The sequence below is a fragment of the Ranitomeya imitator genome, chromosome 2, assembly GCF_032444005.1.
Source record: "Ranitomeya imitator isolate aRanImi1 chromosome 2, aRanImi1.pri, whole genome shotgun sequence".
Lineage (NCBI taxonomy): Eukaryota > Metazoa > Chordata > Amphibia > Anura > Dendrobatidae > Ranitomeya > Ranitomeya imitator.
The window spans coordinates 382839649-382860729 of record NC_091283.1 but is presented as its reverse complement, the minus strand read 5'-3'; the positions used below and the strand labels follow the sequence as shown (position 1 = coordinate 382860729).

Below are 21081 nucleotides of genomic sequence, written 5' to 3'. Positions count from 1 at the left end.
GAGCTCAGAATTAGGGTGCGTGAGCACGTTCGAGACATTCGCGCGGCTGGGACGGTGGTCGATCCCTCTGAGCTGAAGATTATCCCGCGTCACTTTAGGACTTTTCACAATTGTGACGCGGGGTCTTTTCGGGTCAGGGGGATCGAAAGCCTTCACCTTGGGGTAAGGGGTGGAAACTATAAAAAACTCTTAGCCCAACGTGAGGCGAACTGGATTGTCCGCCTCAATACTATGGTACCCAATGGGCTCAATGAGGCACTAAGCTTTTCGTCCTTTTTATAATATAAGTGACCGTATTCTGGGGCTCATCTGTTCGCCCCCTCTTTTGACATCAGTATGCACCCCCTGGATCATACAATCGGATCCTAGTATTGCTCTTTATGTTTTTAACTTTAATTTTTTTCAATATTTTTTTATTTTTTATGAATTTATGCATGGATCAACATATCCCAGATATATCCTCACGTGCCTCCACTTGGACCCTAAAGTCTCCAATGCATGCGCCTGATACAGAGGCATCTCTACTTCCATTAAGATGCACACATCATCTGATGAACAGAGGATCTTCCCTTGATGGCATACAGAATAAGAACGATGGACGTTTTTTATATGCGTTTATGTGCACATACTCTGTATCGGCGGTTACGTGCTGTGGGGAGCTGTGTGGGTTAATCTTACCCAGCCGTGCGCGTGCGCGCTGCTGACGCAGCGGCTCCATCTCCTGCCTCGGCGTCTCTAGGCTTTCTGCAGCTGCGCAGTGAATTACTATTCCTGCGCATGCGCAGTCAGGCCTGATGCCGATGGCCGGTGCAGGACCTGCGGCTCACAGTGCGCACGCGCCGCCTACGCTGGAGTGATTGGCCGGTTCACAACATGTGACCGGCCCCACAATTACCACAGATGGGATATAAAAGGTCCTTGCAGGGACATAGAGCTATCCCCTTGATAAAGCTGACATACTAAAAAGCGAAACGTACGTTGGGGCGCTCTTAGATGCGATCTAGTGCAACCTCCCCCATCCATCTTTTGGTGAGTGTTGTTCCTGCTGCATATTTGCACATTTTGACCACTTGGTCGGAACATAGATATTCTGTATTTGGAACATACTTTCCTCTTTACCTTTCACTATGTATTATGTACTATTGGGGCATAGGTTGCGCTATTGATCTGGCACATCATCCGGTTTTAGTATCACCTTTTGGAATATATTTATATGACTTGATATGTTTTTGTAATAAAGCTTACTATTTTTTAACCCTAAATACTCCTGTTTCCTCCGATCTTCTACTAGACTAAACTAGTAGTAACTATCTAAAGATCTTGTCATAGTGCAAACTATCAATGGTATAAAAATGTTTAGATGAATAATTAGAATTAAAAACTATGAATTCTTATGAAGCCAGACTTATCAACATTCAGGCTCAGATAAGAAAGTTTGACATTTTAGGGAAGATTAGTTAATGCATTATGGCTTTGCCTATACCCCTTCCTTTCATTCATACATTCTCCCATTCATCAGGTGAACTTCAGGGAGCAGCACAGCTGAGTTTAGTTGTGTCACCTTATAAACTCTTCAGTCAACTCTTCTCTTCTCATAGCACTGTCAGCTCTGCTGTACAGCCCCTTCCTCCACACTGTTTGGAGATTAATCACACTTAAGTTTGTTGTGAAGGAATCAGATTTTGAGCACAAAAGATGTAACTGTAATTACTGATACATTTCCTCACAGATAATTTGGGGAAGGGACAGTACAACACAACTTACAGTGCGAGGAGAGGAGGAGAGCTGATTCTGGAGTGTGGTACCAGAACACCATTATTTTATACTGGTTCTCCTTAATTGTTGCACAAATCAAAGTTTCAGTAATTCTTGCCAAATAGTTTGTCAGGTAGGAAGAGATCTCCCATTTAATCATATACATATTTTGGGATAGCAGGGAAAGTAGGGAGTCACTTATCATGTACTTTAATTTGGAGATTAGACCTTTAATAGAAGGCGATCCCCTACATATCTTCTCAAAGGGGGTGGCGAGAGAGACATAAGTAGAGTTAAGAAGGAAAAGAGCAAAATGCTTTATCTCCTTGAGTGAGAGAGTTACTACTAAGTTCACACTAGGCGTTTTTGCAGCGTTTTCCTGATGCGTTTTTTAATGCAAATTTTCAGCTGGGTTTCACAGTACCAGCAATGTCTATGAGATTTCAGAAATCTCATGCACACAGCTTGTTTTCTTTTGTCATCAGGATTTTTTGCTTTGCATGTTTTTTTGCGCAATGGATCATGTCACTTCTTTCAGCGTTTTTCACCCATTGAAATGAATGGGTGGTGAAAAAAAGCTGAAAAAAGCAGCAAAACACAGGTATCAGGTTTTGCTGCAGTTTTTTGTGCCAAAACCTGATTCTATAGAATAGGACATTTTTTCAACACTAAACTTTATGATGCAAGAGACAAATCTGGCATGCGAAAACTGCAATAAAAAAAGCACCAAGAAAAAACATAGAAAACATGCTTTTTTCTATAGCTTCTTTCAAGCCAAGAGATCGTGTTTTGCTGCAGAAAAAAGATGCTGCAAAAACACCTAGTCTAAACATGTGGCTTTTATATATTTGAAAGGAGACCAGACGGTTCTCATATTGGTGTCGACTTTGTCAGCAAATCAGAACAGGCTCACCGATGACCAAGGAAGAACCATGGCTGAAGTCATGCTTTAGGGGTTTGCTTGAGGACAAAGAAAAGAGTTATTGCCTTTTACAAATACATCTCCGGTAAATTTAATTGGACCCAGTAAGTCTGTTGAAGGGTTAGGTCAGGGGAAGGCGTTACTTCCCATAGAAGGGAAATAGTGTGAACATGTGAGACCCAAATTTTTTGTATTTCAGTTTATTTGTTGAATGAGAGGTGGGGAAAAAAATTCTACATAGGTAGAAGGCCCAAAAATATTTATTTAACTACATACTGGACTGGTATTGTTTACATACTAAAACTTGCAAAGCATTTTTTACATTCTGAACATGAATATGAGATCTCTGATGTTTAACAAGTCCTTTTTTGTGTGTATAACATTTCCCACATTCTGAACATGAAAATGGCTTCGCCCCTGTGTGCGTTTTCTGATGTGTAACAAGACTTGCTTTCATTGTATAACATTTCCCACATTCAGAACATGAAAACGGTTTCTCCCCTGTGTGAATTCTTCGATGTGTGACAAGATGTGATTTTGTTCTAAAACATTTCTCACATTCGGAACATGAAAATGGTTTCTCCCCTGTGTGCATTCTCTGATGTGTAACAAGATAAGATTTGTGATTAAAACATTTCCCACATTCTGAACATGAATAAGGCTTCTCGCCTCTATGACTTCTCTCATGTATAACAAGATATGATTTCCTTGTAAAACATTTCTTACATTCTGAACATGAATATGGCTTCTCACCTGTATGTTTTATCTGATGATTAACAAGTCTTGCTTTCTCTGTAAAACATTCTCCACATTCTGAACATGAAAAAGGCTTCTCCCCTGTGTGACGTCGCTCATGTGCAACAAGATGTGCTTTCTGTGTAAAACATTTCCCACATTCTGAACATGAAAATGGCTTTTCCCCTGTGTGACTTCTCCAATGTTTAACAAGATAACGTTTTAGTGTAAAGCATTTCCCACATTCTGAACATGAATATGGCTTCTCACCTGTGTGTCTTTTCTCATGTTTAAGAAGACTTGATTTAGCTGTAAAACACTTTCCACATTCTAAACATGAAAAAGGCTGTTCCCCTGTGTGACTTCTCTCATGTGCAACAAGACAAAATTTGTGAGTAAAACATTTCCCACACTCAGAACATGAATATGGCTTCTCACCGGTGTGTGTTTTCTCATGGTTAACAAGAGTTGATTTAGCTGTAAAACACTTTCCACATTCTAAACATGAAAAAGGCTGTTCCCCTGTGTGAATTCTCTGATGTGCAATAAGATTTGATTTTTTTGTAAAACATTTCCCACATTCTGAACATGAATATGGCTTCTCACCTGTGTGTGTTTTCTCATGTTTAAGAAGACTTGATTTAGCTGTAAAACATTTTCCACATTCTAAACATGAAAAAGGCTGTTCCCCTGTGTGACGTCTCTCATGTGCAACAAGACACGTTTTTTGTATAAAACATTTCCCACACTCAGAACATGAATATGGCTTCTCACCTGTGTGTGTTTTCTCATGTATAAGAAGACTTGATTTAGCTGTAAAACACTTTCCACATTCTAAACATGAAAATGGCTTCTCCCCTGTGTGAATTCTCTTATGTGTAATAAGATTAGATTTTTTTGTAAAACATTTCCCACATTCTGAACATGGGTATGGATTCTTTCTTGTGTGAGCTATTTGATGTTTACAACCAATTGTGTTATTTTTGTTTTGCATAATAGTCTGTGATGAATCAGAAGACAGAAACTTTTCAAAAGTATCATATGGTGGATCTTTACTGTGAAGGGCTGAGGATAAATATGGGATATTGTCATGTTCTTCACATGTATCCGGTGTGATAGTATGATCATGTGCAGTCAATTCTGAAAATGTAAGATGTGTCCCCGATCGGCTGGTGCAGACATCTGCCAAGATTAAAACAGAAATTACAACATAACCATGAAATTAGATTAATAATTATAATATTTATACTTTCTAGAACATTTCAATGCAAATTGTATTAAAATTTAATTAGGAAATGATGAAGGCACTGGTGGCAACAGAAGATATCAAAGCAGGGACTCATACATTATATGTTAGACTATTAGGTTTCTGCTCTTTTCGTCTTGCACTTTGCCACTTTATAGGTCCATGTTTTACTGTACCTGTCACCAAAGTTTTGTGAAATATAAAATATTTATTTATATTTAGCGAAATACTCAGTGAAGACTAGTAGAGGTCAACCTCCATAAAGGTCCTCAAAACTATCCCACAACATTCACTTCCCATATAACAAATATGGAACCAACAAACAATAATGGAGAAAAGGTTTATGTAACAATATACAACACTGATAACATCGAAGTGCAGAATGAAACACATTCTATCAGCACAATATTTTCAAAACACAGCCCAATAAAACCTGTTCAGAAATTGCAGTAACCCTGTCACTCCCTAGTGACCACTAATACATCTTTTTACTGACCTGCGATATAAGAGACTAGCATCCCCCAATGGTTGACAATTCAGCAGCTATCAGCTGTACAGTATAGCTGACAACTTTATGCATCAGCCATGATCAGTGTTGGCACCGACTAAAGCTGTTTAACCCCAAGATCTTAATCGTGTGGTCCTGATATTTGCAATGGCAGTTCATGACCAAATAACGGCCTTAAAGGGAACCTGTCACCACCCCTGGCGTTTTTAACTAAAAGAGCCACCTTCTGCAGCACTAATGCTGCATTCTGTCAAGGTGGCTCTTTTATTTGGGGTCCCTTCCAACGCTGCAATATTCATTTTTTAATTTGCCCGCCATAACTGTAGTCTGTCCCGGGGCATGTCTTTTCCCCCCGGACACAAATGCCTCCCAGCCATCACTTGGCCACTCTGTGCACCACCTCTTCTGCCTTCATTAACGTCCCCGGTGCCTGCGCTGTATGTTCCCATCATGTGATGTGAGTCAAAGGGCAGCAAACTGCGCATGCTTGAAAAAGGAACTTACAGCGCAGGCGCCAGGAACATTAATGAAGGCAGAGGAGGCGGCGCACAGAGGGGCCGAGAAATGGCTGGGAGGCGTTTGTGTCTGGGGGGAAAAGACATGCCCCCCCTGGACCGACAACAGGTATGGCAGGCAAATAAAAAAAAAATGAATATTGCAGCGTTAGAAGGGACCCCAAATAAAAGAGCCACCTTAACAGAATGCAGCATTAGTGCTGCACAAGGTGGCTCTTTTAGTTAAAAACGCCAGGGGGCAGTGACAGTTTCCCTTTAAAATCTGCCGGCAATAGTGGCCTGTTCAGAAGTTATCAAAATTTAGATGCTAAAAATAAACTTCCTAATTCCTGTCATACCACATTGCATTAATTCCTGAAAAGTACCTGAAGGATTAATAAACTACCTGAAAACAATTTTGAATATGTTAAGAGGGACTGTTTTTATAGTGGTATCACGTTGGGGGGTGCTACATATTGGAAACCCCCAAAAATCACTTATAAACTGAACAGGTCCCTAAAAAAAAATAAGTTTAGTAAATTTCCTTGAAAAAATGAAAAATTACTGATACATGACTTGTTAGAATTCTAACAAAATAAAACAACATTTGGCAAATGGTGCTGATATAAAGCAGACACGAGGGAAATGTTATTTATTAATTAATTGTGCGGTGTGACTACTTGGATTAAAGGGATAATCATTCAAATTTAAAAAATTGCACATTTTTTTTACATTTTTGTTACAATTTCTGATATTTTTTTATAAATAAACACTGAAAATATCAACATAAATTTACCACTACCATAAAGTACAATGTGTCATGAAAAAAACAGTCTCAAAATCAATAAGATATGTTTAAGCATTCCAGAGTTAATACCACATAAAGTCACAGTGGTCAGATTTGGAAAATTTGGCCCGGTCACGAAGAGGTTAAGGATGCAGCCTATATTTGATTTTGCACTTACATTTTTTCCTACTCATTCTCAGAGAGGCCAATTTTTCAATTTCCTGACAATATAGATGTCATTAGGGCAGTTGTTTCTCTTTTTTGCAGTAAGAGTTTAGTATGACACCATTCACCTTATTGTATAATTTAATGAAAAACAGGAAATAAAGAAGCCAAAATTGGGAAACTACACTTAATGGTAATTTTGCTTCATCAAACAATAACAGACCTGATATATGCCAACCATTCTTTATTGTTATCATCCACTATGTGTTGAAGTTTTTATATTGTGATGTTGGCAGAAAAACAATAGCTTAATATTTAAAATGTTTATTTAATTCCTTTGTGGCAATTTTCCTTCTTGCAGTTTCAGTTGCATTTTCTTTCTTGTCCTTCTTCCAAGAACCATAACTTTTTTATTTTTCCATGTGATGGCTTGATTCTTTTTTTTCTGATGAATTCTCGTTTTGAATATTCATTTAATCATACAACAAACTTGAAAACAGTCAAATCAATTTTCCATTGCTGTTTCGGGTTTTGAGTCAATTTTACTGTAAAAATTACCCGGTAACATCATTCTCCAGGTCAGAAGAAATACAGAGATGCAAAACTTGTAGGATTGTAAAAGAAAAATATTGGTATCTGTTGCCATTTATTGAGACTCATAACTTATTTTTTGTCATTGAAGCTGAATGAGGGATTGTTTTTTTTTGCTTGGTGAACTATTTTTATTGAAACAATTTTATTGTTTTTTACCTAATTCTTTCAGGAGTGGCAGCAATTTTTTTAGCACCTAGGGGGACCTAAACCTGCAATCAGGGGTGGACTGGGACGGGTGGCAGAAAGGCATTTGCCCCCCAGGCCGGTTAATTATCAACAGACAGGGCCACCCACCCTCCCCACAGCACGTACTGTCTATTCAAGACCATCTGGCTGAGGCCACACTCAGCTGACAGCAGGCTGGACACTTCACACACTGTGCAAGCTGAGAACGCGTTGCTATGGCACCTAGCTGGCTCGCTGGGATTGGATGAGCCAGCCGGCCTGGGGTTCAGACAGGGTTCAGAGAGGCGTGTCATGTACAGCATGCTACCTAAGCATGCCTCTGAACCCTGAGACTGAGCATGAAGACATCCAGCTGCGCCATTACAGTGCCACAGGCTGCAACTTATGACTGGAGAGAAAGCTAGTCTATATAGTGGTCGGAAAAACCAAAATTGCAATAGCCAAGGTCTAATATTCAAAAAAGCAAAACCAAAAAACTAACAAGAGACCTAAAAAAATATATTTTAATGTAATAATTAAAACCAGATAACAATAACATCATATAGACCAGCAGGAGAGAATCTGCGGGAAAAAAGGGTCTCTGGTATATGTAAAAATGCCAGAAAAAATATATAAATACAAATATACAGGAAAGGACTAGGGAAGATAGACGTGCCTATCCCTAAAAGATTCCCTTCCTGGCAGCGGAGGTTGGCACCCTGGGACACGATGTAGCGCCCCCGCTCAACGTGGACTGACCCTAAAGTCCCTAACAGGAGTCCCTACAAAAAAGCCACCACCGAGAATAAACACCACAAAAGAGCAAAAAGAAAGCAAAAAGTGATATATAATATAACAGTGCTGCTAAATGCTGGCTTTAGGTGCAAAGATAGCACAATTCAGTTGATATACAATTTACTCTGGCGTATAGCGTGAGCTAGAGATGAGTAAACAAAACTAAGAAAAATAGAAAAAGATGTTGTTTGAGTTGTTTTACACTAAATAATCTCTTATAGTCTGTAGTGGTGGTACTGCAGAGAGAAGAGACCAAAAGGATACCCAAAAGGTCCCAAGTGTATTCACTTAAATATTCAGGGTACAAAAAGGGGGTCTCAGTCCCTACTATATGGTATTGCCCTTAAAGAACGATATAGCTTGTATATATGGCACCAAAATAGAAAAAATACCATAAAAAGAGAGTTATGGTGATGCCGTAATGTCAAAGGCATCACCATCCAAAAAAGAATGCTCATTTAGAACGCACCTCATAATACAATAACTCGTCTATAACTCAGATCTATCGTACTGAGTACTTAGATGGATGCAGGAATGAGTGAGTTATTCATTCAGTTTAATAACCTAATGGCATCACTGCCAGACAAAAAATAAATATAAAGAGGGGCATCCTCGCCAGAGAAAAAAATAAAACATACTTGGGGGCATCAACGCCAGAAATATATGCACAAAATATCGGTCACCTGGTCACATGAGTTTTGTCAGGTTCACATACAAAGGCATCCCCACCAGATAAGAAATAAAAAGTGTTTTTCAGATAAATACTTATATGGCATCAACGCCAGAGAAAAAGAAAAGGGAATGTCAAAATAGTGACCTAGTCAGAGACCCAATGGAATCTCCCCAGAAAAAACAATGTTTCCTGCATATAGAGGCGCCCTTATTAGATATATCCTTGATCAGGGCACATCGCCTCTTAGCCAGGGCCGATATAGACTCCACACGGTGATAGGTTGATAATCAGGTGCCGTTTACGTTGTGCCTAGTAGCCCACATCATATCCATATGGTATAATAGACAGGCGCCAGCCTAGCAGCACAGGTGTATCCATATAATGCACTTATCTCAGAGAGACAGATGTCTCATCCCGACGCGTTTCACCCCATTAGGAGGTCCAAAGGGGCTCATCAGGGGATTGCCAATCATAGGCAAAAAGCAGCGGGCGATGTGTGCGCTGCACGCGGTCCGGAGAAAGCTGTCAGCTGATGTGGGCTACTAGGCACAACGTGAACAGCAACTGATTATCAACCTATCACCGTGTGGAGTCTATATCGGCCCTGGCTAAGAGGCGATGTGCCCTGATCAAGGATATATCTAATAAGGGCGCCTCTATATGCAAGAAACATTGTTTTTTCTGGCGAGATGCAATTGGGTCACTGACTAGGTCACTATTTTGACATTCCCTTTTCTTTTTCTCTGGCGTTGATGCCATAAAAGTATTCATCTGAAAAACACTTTTTATTTCTTATCTGGCAGGGATGCCCTTGTATGTGAACCTGACAAAACTCATGTGACCAGGTGACCGATATTTTGTGCATATATTTCTGGCGTTGATGCCCCCAAATATGTTTTATTTTTTTCTCTGGCGAGGATGCCCCTCTTTATATTTATTTTTTGTCTGGCGGTGATGCCATTAGGTTATTAAACTGAATGAATAACTCAGTCATTCCTGCATCCATCTAAGTACTCAGTACGATAGATCTGAGTTATAGACGAGTTATTGTATTATGAGGTGCGTTCTAAATGAGCATTCTTTTTTGGATGGTGATGCCTTTGACATTACAGCAACAATACTAATACTTTCAGATGTGACTCTCTTTTTATGGTATTTTTTCTATTTTGGTGCCATATACACAAGCTATATCGTTCTTTAAGGGCAATACCATATAGTAGGGACTGAGACCCCCTTTTTGTACCCTGAATATTTAAGTGGATACACTTGGGACCTTTTGAGTATCCTTTTGGTCTCTTCTCTCTGCAGTACCACCACTACAGACTATAAGAGATTATTTAGTGTAAAACATCTCAAACAACATCTTTTTCTATTTTTCTTAGTATTGTTTACTCATCTCTAGCTCACGCTATATGCCAGAGTAAATTGTATATCAACTGAATTGTGCTATCTTTGCACCTAAAGCCAGCATTTAGCAGCACTGTTATTTTATATATCACTTTTTTCTTTCTTTTTGCTCTTTTGTGGTGTTTATTTTTGGTGGTGGCTTTTTTGTAGGGACTCCTGTTAGGGACTTTAGGGTCAGTCCACGTTGAGCGGGGGCGCTACATCGTATCCCAGGGTGCCAACCTCCGCTGCCAGGAAGGGAATCTTTTAGGGATAGGCACGTCTATCTTCCCTAGTCCTTTCCGGTATATTTGTATTTATATATTTTTTCTGGCATTTTTACATATACCAGAGACCCTTTTTTCCCGCAGGTTCTCTCCTGCTGGTCTATATGATATTATTATTATCTGGTTTTAATTATTACATTAAAATATATCTATATAGTGGTCCCACAGTCCACTCCACTTCCACACTCCCTGCTGCCCAGTGCCTGTGCCCTGCCCTGCAGTAAGTGAAGTAGTGATGCATCTGAAGGATCTGAGAGGAAGAGCAGGTTTTTTGATGTGAAGGACTGGGAGCTGAGACAATTTTTTTTTATTTTCCCTACTGTTTGCCTAGCTTCCTCCTACCTGACTGGGGGCTGGGAGGAGTGAAGGAGGACACTTAGAGCAGTGTTTACAAGTGGGGAATGCTTGACTTGTTATGCATCCTTTCTTATCCCCTTAATGACAGAGACAAATTTTAAAAATTTGACCAGGGTCACTTTATGTGGTAATAACTCTGGAACGCTTCAACAAATCCCAGTGATTTTGAGAATGTTTTTTAGTGACACATTAGACTTTATGATAGTGATAAATTTAGGTTGACATGTTTTGTGTTTATTTATAAAAAAAAAATATCAGAAAATTGACAAATGTAAAGAGAAATAGCAATTTTCAAACTTTGAGTGATTATCCCTTTAATTCAGATAGTCATACCATAGCAGAACATTAAGGCTGCGTGCACACGTTGCGTTTTTTTTTTGCGCTTTTTTTCCGCAGTGAAAATGCTTAAGAAACGCTTACAAAACGCTTCCCATTATTTTTAATGGAATTCCTCATTGTTGTGCCCATGCTGCGTTTTTTTCCGCGAAAAAAAAACCGCAGCATGTTAATTTTGTGGAATTTCGGCAGATTTGCCGCTATATTATTGTATTGGGAAGCTCCGGAAAAAACGTGAGCGGATTTCCTGCGAAAGGAGTTCGGTTTTTATCAGGAAAATTCTGCAAACATTCTGCATCGTGGACACATAGCCTTATAAATAATATTTTCCACATGTCTGCTTTACATCAGCACCATTTGTAAAATGTTATTTTATCTTGTTAGCATTTTAGGAGGTTTATAAATGTAGCAGTAAATTTTCATTTTTTCAAGGAAATTTACAAAATCATTATTTTAGGGGCCTATCCAGGTTTGAAGTGACTCTGGGGGTCTTACATATTGGAAAACTGATACCCCAAACTGATACCCTTTTAAAAACAACACCTACTGACATACTGAAAACTGCTGACAGGTAGTTTATTAACCCTTCAGGTGCTTTTCGGGAATTAATACAAAGTGGCATGACAGGAATGAAAAAGTTGATTTTCACAACCTAAATGTCGTAGACTTTTTAACAGGTCACTAAAGGTACCTTCACACTGAACGATATCGCTAGCGATCCGTGACGTTGCAGCGTCCTGGCTAGCGATATCGTTCAGTTTGACACGCAGCAGCGATCAGGATCCTGCTGTGACATCGGTGGTCGGAGCAGAAAGTCCAGCACTTTATTTCGTCGCTGGACTCCCTGCAGACATCGTTATATAAACTAGGAGCGAGGGCCTGATCCCAGGAGCTACAATCTGAGAAAATGGCTAAAAAGCGTTCACTAGATCCCTGTACAGCTGTATAATTAGGCCCGGGCTTTATAGGTAAGGGACTGGAGTGATAACAGTGGGAAAAGTAGCACTATGTGCAAGAAGAGACATTTTTTGAGCCAAAAAGAGCTGGCTCTTTTTGGTGAGCGGAGCCGAGTAAGCCGGATCACCAAAAAGAGCTGGACTGCCCATCACTAATTTGTGTCCAGTGTCCACCCACATCCATCTATCCCCTATCCTGGCTGCGCATACTGCTGTAGAGTGCTGTTAGTGCCACCCACGTCCATCCATCCCCTATCCTGGCTGCACATACTGCTGTAGAGTGCTGTTAGTGGCCACCCACATCCATCCATCCCCTATCCTGGCTGCACATACTGCTTTAGAGTGCTGTTAGTGGCCACCCACATCCATCCATCCCCTATCCTGGCTGCACATACTGCTGTAGAGTGCTGTTAGTGGCCACCCACATCCATCCATCCCCTATCCTAGCTGCACATACTGCTGTAGAGTGCTGTTAGTGGCCACCCACATCCATTAATCCCCTATCCTGGCTGCAAATACTGCTGTAGAGTGTTGTTAGAGGCCACCCACATCTATCCGTCCACTGTCCTGGCTGCACATACTGCTATAGAGTGCTGTTAGTGGCCACCCAGGTCCATCTATCCCCTATCCTGGCTGCACTGTTATGATCTGGTGGCCTAGGAGCAGCATGAGACGTACTCTGGAGAAGGTGGAACCTGTACTGACCGCAAACCCTGAACCTAGCAGCGCAACTAGAAGTAGCCGTGGGAGGTACCTAACACTCCCTAGACCCCTCGGCACAGCCTAAGATCTAACTACCCCTAAAGACAGAAACAGGAAACCTATCTTGCCTCAGAGAAAATCCCCAAAGGATAGATAGCCCCCCACAAATATTGACTGTGAGAGGAGAGGGAAAAAACATACGCAGATATGAAATCAGATTTTAGCATAGGAGCCCATACTAGCTAAAAAGAAAGAATAGAACAGAGTACTATGCGGTCAGTATAAAAACACTAGAAAATATCCACCGCAGAAAATACGAATCACCACATCTGACTAAAGACATGGGGGGTATATCTGCATCTCCAGAGAAATAGCTAGGCTGCAAAAAATCCTTCACAGACTAAGCTGGACAAGACAAAAACATGAAAATGCACAGAACTATAAGGTCCACAGCAGGTGGACAGCAAAAACAAAGCCAGGACTTATCTTTGTAGAAAAGCACAGCAAACTGGAGAGACCAACAGGGAAGTGAATCCTTCAAAAACAATGGACAATTGGCACTGACTAAAGGATCCTGCAAAGCTATATACCCCAGTCAGTTTTGCAATTAGTAGATACACCTGTCCACTCCTGCAGTCCAGGCACAACTGCATTACCCTCTACAACCACCGGAGGGAGCCCAAAAGCTGAATTCACAACAGTACCCCCCCCTTGAGGAGGGGTCACAGAACCCTCACCAGAGCCCCCAGGCCGATCAGGATGAGCCCGATGAAAGGCACGAGTTCCATTAACAGTACCCAAGCAGTGTCAGGATGTCCCCATAAAAGTGTCAGTGTGTCCTATAAATAGCGTCAGTGAGAACACATACACTGTACTAATGTAGAAATGACATGTACAAATATCAGATATTAGAAAATTACACAAGTCAGCAATATAAACTAGGAGCGAGGGCCTGATCCCAGGAGCTACAATCTGAGAAAATGGCTAAAAAGCATTCACTAGATCCCTGTACAGCCGTATAATTAGGCCCGGGCTTTATAGGTAAGGGACTGGAGTGATAACAGTGGGAAAAGTAGCACTATGTGCAAGAAGAGACATTTTTTTAGCCAAAAAGAGCTGGCTCTTTTTGGTGAGCGGAGCCGAGTAAGCCGGATCACCAAAAAGAGCTGGACTGCCCATCACTAATTTGTGTCCAGTGTCCACCCACATCCATCTATCCCCTATCCTGGCTGCGCATACTGCTGTAGAGTGCTGTTAGTGCCACCCACGTCCATCCATCCCCTATCCTGGCTGCACATACTGCTGTAGAGTGCTGTTAGTGGCCACCCACATCCATCCATCCCCTATCCTGGCTGCACATACTGCTTTAGAGTGCTGTTAGTGGCCACCCACATCCATCCATCCCCTATCCTGGCTGCACATACTGCTGTAGAGTGCTCTTAGTGGCCACCCACATCCATCCATCCCCTATCCTAGCTGCACATACTGCTGTAGAGTGCTGTTAGTGGCCACCCACATCCATTCATCCCCTATCCTGGCTGCAAATACTGCTGTAGAGTGTTGTTAGTGGCCACCCACATCTATCCATCCCCTATCCTGGCTGCACATACTGCTATAGAGTGCTGTTAGTGGCCACCCAGGTCCATCTATCCCCTATCCTGGCTGCACTGTTATGATCTGGTGGCCTAGGAGCAGCATGAGACGTACTCTGGAGAAGGTGGAACCTGTACTGACCGCAAACCCTGAACCTAGCAGCGCAACTAGAAGTAGCCGTGGGAGGTACCTAACACTCCCTAGACCCCTCGGCACAGCCTTAGATCTAACTACCCCTAAAGACAGAAACAGGAAACCTATCTTGCCTCAGAGAAAATCCCCAAAGGATAGATAGCCCCCCACAAATATTGACTGTGAGAGGAGAGGGAAAAAACATACGCAGATATGAAATCAGATTTTAGCATAGGAGCCCATACTAGCTAAAAAGAAAGAATAGAACAGAGTACTATGCGGTCAGTATAAAAACACTAGAAAATATCCACCGCAGAAAATACGAATCACCACATCTGACTAAAGACATGGGGGGTATATCTGCATCTCCAGAGAAATAGCTAGGCTGCAAAAAATCCTTCACAGACTAAGCTGGACAAGACAAAAACATGAAAATGCACAGAACTATAAGGTCCACAGCAGGTGGACAGCAAAAACAAAGCCAGGACTTATCTTTGTAGAAAAGCACAGCAAACTGGAGAGACCAACAGGGAAGTGAATCCTTCAAAAACAATGGACAATTGGCACTGACTAAAGGATCCTGCAAAGCTATATACCCCAGTCAGTTTTGCAATTAGTAGATACACCTGTCCACTCCTGCAGTCCAGGCACAACTGCATTACCCTCTACAACCACCGGAGGGAGCCCAAAAGCTGAATTCACAACAGTACCCCCCCCTTGAGGAGGGGTCACAGAACCCTCACCAGAGCCCCCAGGCCGATCAGGATGAGCCCGATGAAAGGCACGAACCAAATCAACGGCATGGACATCAGAGGCAGAAACCCAAGAATTATCCTCCTGGCAATAACCCTTCCACTTGACAAGGTACTGAAGCTTCCGCCTCGAAAAACGAGAATCCAAAATCTTCTCAACAACATATTCCAACTCCCCATCGACCAATACAGGGGCCGGAGGATCAACAGAGGGAACAACGGGCTCCACATATTTCCACAACAAAGATCTATGGAAGACATTATGAATAGCAAAAGGGGCCGGAAGCGCCAAGCGAAAGGACACCGGATTAATAATCTCAGAAATCCTATAAGGACCAATAAATCGAGGCTTAAACTTAGGGGAAGAAACCGTCATAGGAACATGACGGGAAGATAACCAAACCAGATCACCAACCCGAAGCCGGGAACCAACACACCGACGACGATTAGCAAAACGCTGAGCCTCCTCCTAAGACAGCACCAAATTGTCCACCACATAAGCCCAAATCTGATGCAACCTGTCGACCACAGAATCCACACCAGGAAGGTCAGAAGGCTCAACTTGCCCAGAAGAAAAACGAGGATGAAAACCAAAATTACAAAAAAAAGGCGAAACCAAAGTAGCCGAACTAGCCCGATTATTAAGGGCAAACTCGGCCAATGGCAAAAAAGCCACCCAATCATCCTGATCAGCAGACACAAAGCATCTCAAATAGGTCTCCAAGGTCCGATTAGTTCATTCAGTCTGGCCATTTGTCTGAGGATGAAATGCAGAAGAAAAAGACAAATCAATGCCCAGCTTGGCACAAAAGGCCCGCCAAAACCTAGAAACAAACTGGGAACCTCTGTCGGACACAATATTCTCCGGAATACCATGCAAACGTACCACATGCTGAAAAAACAACGGAACCAAATCAAAAGAAGAAGGCAATTTAGGCAAAGGCACCAAATGAACCATCTTAGAAAATTGTTCACAGAAAACCCAGATAACCGACATTCTTTGGGAAACAGGAAGATCGAAAATAAAATCCATAGTAATATGCGACCGGCAAAGGCAGAAGCAACCCACTAGCGCGGGAACAGCAAGGCTTAGCCCACGCACAAATCCCACAGGACTGCACAAAAGAACGCACATCCCGCGACAAAGAAGGCCACCAAAAGGACCTACTAACCAAATCTCTGGTACCAAAAATCCCAGGATGGCCAGCCAACACAGAACAATTAACCTCAGAAATCACTTTACTAGTCCATCTATCAGGAACAAACAGTTTCCCCACAGGACAGCGGTCAGGCTTATCAGCCTGAAATTCCTGAAGAACCCGTCGCAAATCAGGGGAGATGGCAGAAAGAATCACCCCTTCCTTCAAAATGCCGACCGGCTCAAGAACCCCAGGGGAATCAGGAAAAAACTCCTAGAGAGGGCATCCGCCTTAACATTCTTAGTACCAGGAATGTACGAGACCACAAAATCAAAACGGGAGAAAAACAGGGACCATCGAGCCTGTCTAAGATTCAGCCGTTTGGCAGACTCGAGGTAAATCAGATTCTTATGATCGGTCAGGACCACAATACGGTGCTTGGCCCCCTCAAGCCAATGTCGCCACTCCTCAAATGCCCACTTCATAGCCAACAACTCCCGATTGCCGACATCATAATTGCGTTCCGCAGGTGAAAACTTCCGAGAAAAGAAGGCACACGGTTTCATCAAGGAACCATCAGAATTCCTCTGAGACAAAACGGCCCCTGCCCCAATCTCAGACGCGTCAACCTCAACCAGAAATGGAAGAGAAACATCTGGCTGACGCAACACAGGGGCAGAAGTAAATCGGCGTTTAAGCTCCTGAAAGGCAGAAACAGCCGCGGAGGACCAATTCGTCACATCAGCGCCTTTCTTGGTCAAATCGGTTAGAGGTTTAACCACACTGGAGAAGTTGGCAATGAAACAACGATAAAAATTAGCAAAGCCCAAGAATTTCTGAAGGCTCTTCACAGATGTGGGCTGAATCCAATCATGAATGGCCTGAACCTTAACCGGATCCATTTCTATAGATGAGGGAGAAAAAATGAAACCCAAAAAAGAAACCTTCTGCACTCCAAAGAGGCACTTTGACCCCTTCACAAATAAAGCATTATTACGGAGGATCTGAAATACCATCCTGACCTGTTTCACATGAGACTCCCAATCATTGGAAAAAATCAAAATATCATCCAAATATACAACCATGAATTTATCAAGATAACTCCGAAAGATATCATGCATGAAGGATTGGAACACAGATGGGGCATTAGAGAGTCCGAATGGCATCACAAGGTATTCAAAATGGCCTTCGGGCGTATTAAATGCAGTTTTCCATTCGTCACCCTGCTTGATACGAATAAGATCTTAGTAAACCAGCTAGCCCCCTTAATCCTAGCAAACAAATCAGTAAGCAAAGGCAAGGGGTATTGAAATTTGACCGTGATCTTATTCAAGAGGCGATAATCAATACAGGGTCTCAAGGAGCCATCCTTCTTGGCAACAAAAAAGAACCCCGCTCCCAACGGTGAAGAAGATGGCCGAATATGCCCTTTCTCCAAAGACTCCTTAATATAGCTCCGCATGGCGGTATGTTCAGGCACAGACAGGTTGAAAAGTCGGCCCTTAGGGAACTTACAACCTGGAATCAAGTCAATAGCACAATCACAGTCCCTATGCGGTGGAAGGGAACTGGATTTGGGCTCATCGAATACATCCTGGAAGTCAGACAAAAACTCAGGAACTTCAGAAGAGGGGGAAGAGGAAATTGACAGCAAAGGAACCTGATTATGAACCCCCTGACAACCCCAACTAGTCACAGACATGGATTTCCAATCTAACACCGGATTATGTAGCTGCAACCATGGAAAATCCAGCACAATATCATCATGTAAATTATGCAACACCAGAAAACGACAATCTTCCTGATGGGCTGGCGCCATGCGCATGGTCAGCTGTGTTCAAAACTGAGGTTTATTTTTAGCCAACGGTGTAGCATCAATGCCCCTCAAAGGAATAGGGTTCTGCAAAGGCTGCAAGGGAAAACCACAACGTCTGGCAAATTCTAAGTCCATTAAGTTCAGAGCGGCGCCTGAATCCACAAATGCCATGACAGAAAATGATGATAATGAGCAGATCAAGGTCACAGATAACAGAAATGTAGGTTGTATAGTGCTGATGGCAACAGAACTAGCGATTCTCTTTGTACGCTTAGGGCAATCAGAAATAACATGAGCAGAATCGCCGCAGTAAAAACACAACCTATTCTGACGCCTGAATGTTTGACGTTCAGCTCTAGACAAAATCCTATCACACTGCATAGGCTCAGGGCTCCGCTCAGAGGACAACGCCACAGTGTGCACAACTCTGCGCTCGTGCAAGCGCCGATCAATCTGAATGGCCAGAGACATAGAATCACTCAGACCAGCAGGCGTGGGGAACACCACCATAACATCTTTAACGGATTCAGAAAGACCCTTTCTGAAAATTGCCGCCAAGGCATCCTCATTCCATTTAGTCAGTACAGACCATTTTCTAAATTTCTGGCAATACGATTCTGCCGCTTCTTGACCTTGACACAGGGCTAACAACATTTTCTCAGCCTGATCCACAGAATTAGGCTCATCATACAACAACCCCAATGCCTGAAAGAACGAATCAACATTAAGCAAAGCAGGATTGCCAGTTTCCAGGGAAAATGCCCAATCCTGTGGGTCAAGCAGCAGAGATATGATGATTTTAACCTGCTGAATAGGATCACCAGAAGACCGGGGTCTTAATGCAAAAAACAGTTTACAGTTATTTTTGAAACTCAAAAATTTGGATCTGTCACCAAAGAATAAATCAGGAGTGGGAATCTTAGGTTCTAAGGCAGGAGTCTGAACAATAAAATCTGAAATACCCTGTACCCTAGCAGCAAGCTGATCCACACTAGAAACTAACTCCAGAACACTCATGTTAATACTAGATTCCGTAGCCACCCAGAGATAAAGAGGGAGGAAAATACCAAACAGGCTAAAGAAAAAAAAATGGCTCAAAAGCTTCCCTCCCTTCTTCTGACATGCAATTAACTCATTGTTGGCCAGTTGTACTGTTATGATTTGGTGGCCTAGGAGCAGCATGAGACGTACTCTGGAGAAGGTGGAACCTGTACTGACCGCAAACCATGAACCTAGCAGCGCAACTAGAAGTAGCCGTGGGGGGTACCTAACACTCCCTAGACCCCTCGGCACAGCCTAAGATCTAACTACCCCTAAAGACAGAAACAGGAAACCTATCTTGCCTCAGAGAAAATCCCCAAAGGATAGATCCCCAAAGGATAGATGAGATAGATGAGACCTCATCTGCCACCTTTCAGCCCAAGTTTCCAACTTATCCAGATCCATCTGTAGCAGAATACTATCTTCTCTTGTATACCAAATAGGCTAAAGAAAAAAAAAATGGCTCAAAAGCTTCCCTCCCTTCTTCTGAGATGCAATTAACTCATTGTTGGCCAGTTGTACTGTTATGATTTGGTGGCCTAGGAGCAGCGTAAGACGTACTCTGGAGAAGGTGGAACCTGTACTGACCGCAAACCCTAACCTAGCAGCGCAACTAGAAGTAGCCGTGGGGGGTACCTAACACTCCCTAGACCCCTCGGCACAGCCTAAGATCTAACTACCCCTAAAGACAGAAACAGGAAACCTCTGGGATGCAGAGTGGCACCTCCGCACCGTGAGTCGGTGCGGAGGTCTTTTTGCACACTCTGCGTGGTCTTTTGTAGTTTTTGTGCTGACCGCAAAGATACCTTTCCTATCCTCTGTCTGTTTAGTAAGTCTGGCCTCCCTTTGCTGAAACCTGTTTCATTTCTGCGTTTGTGACTTTCATCTTTACTCACAGTCAATATATGTGGGGGGCTGCCTTTTCCTTTGGGGAATTTCTCTGAGGCAAGGTAGGCTTTATTTTCTATCTCTAGGGCTAGCTAGCTCTTAGGCTGTGAAGAGGCGTCTAGGGAGTGTCAGGAACGCTCCACGGCTATTTCTAGTTGTTGTGATAGGATTAGGGCCTGCGGTCAGCAGAGCTCCCACATTCCAGAGCTTGTCCTGTGTGAGTTTAACTATCAGGTTGTGCCGGGTGCTCCTAACCACCAGGTCCATAACAGGATGGATGTGGGTGGCCACTAAGAGCACTCTACAGCAGTGTGTGCAGCCAGCATAGGGGATAGATGGACGTGGGTGGCCACTAAGAGCACTCTACAGCAGTATGTGCAGCCAGGATAGGGGATAAATGGATGTGGGTAGCCACTAACAGCACTCTACAGCAGTATGTGCAGCCAGGATAGGGGACGGATGGATGTGGGTGGCCACTAACAGCCTCTACAGCAGTGTGTGCAGCCAGGATAGGGGATGGATGGACGTGGGTGGCCACTAACAGCACTCTACAGCAGTGTGCAGCCAGGAATGGTGGATGGATGGACGTGGGTGGCCACTGACAGCACTCTACAGCAGTATGTGCAGTGTTGTGAATTCAGCTTTTGGGCTCCCTCCGGTGGTTGTAGAGGGTAATCCAGTTGTGCCTGGACTGCAGGAGTGGATAGGTGTATCTACTAATTGCAAAACTGACTGGGGTATATAGCTTTGCAGGATCCTTTAGTCAGTGCCAGTTGTCCATTGTTTTTGAAGGATTCACTTCCCTGCTGGTCTCTCCAGTTTGCTGTGCTTTTCTACAAAGATAAGTCCTGGCTTTG

At 42.7% G+C, this 21081-nt stretch overlaps 1 protein-coding gene across 1 annotated transcript in view; it reads right to left on the bottom strand.

Moving 5' to 3' along the window:
• Positions 1-2873: 2873 nt before the first annotated feature.
• Positions 2874-21081, bottom strand: part of LOC138664063 (zinc finger protein 665-like) — a 41612-nt gene continuing 23404 nt past the window's right edge. Inside the window, exon 7 of the mRNA XM_069750481.1 lies at positions 2874-4594. Within this exon, the coding sequence (XP_069606582.1) occupies positions 2946-4594 (1649 nt within the window). The 3' untranslated portion in view covers positions 2874-2945. The remainder of the gene's footprint in view (positions 4595-21081) is intronic.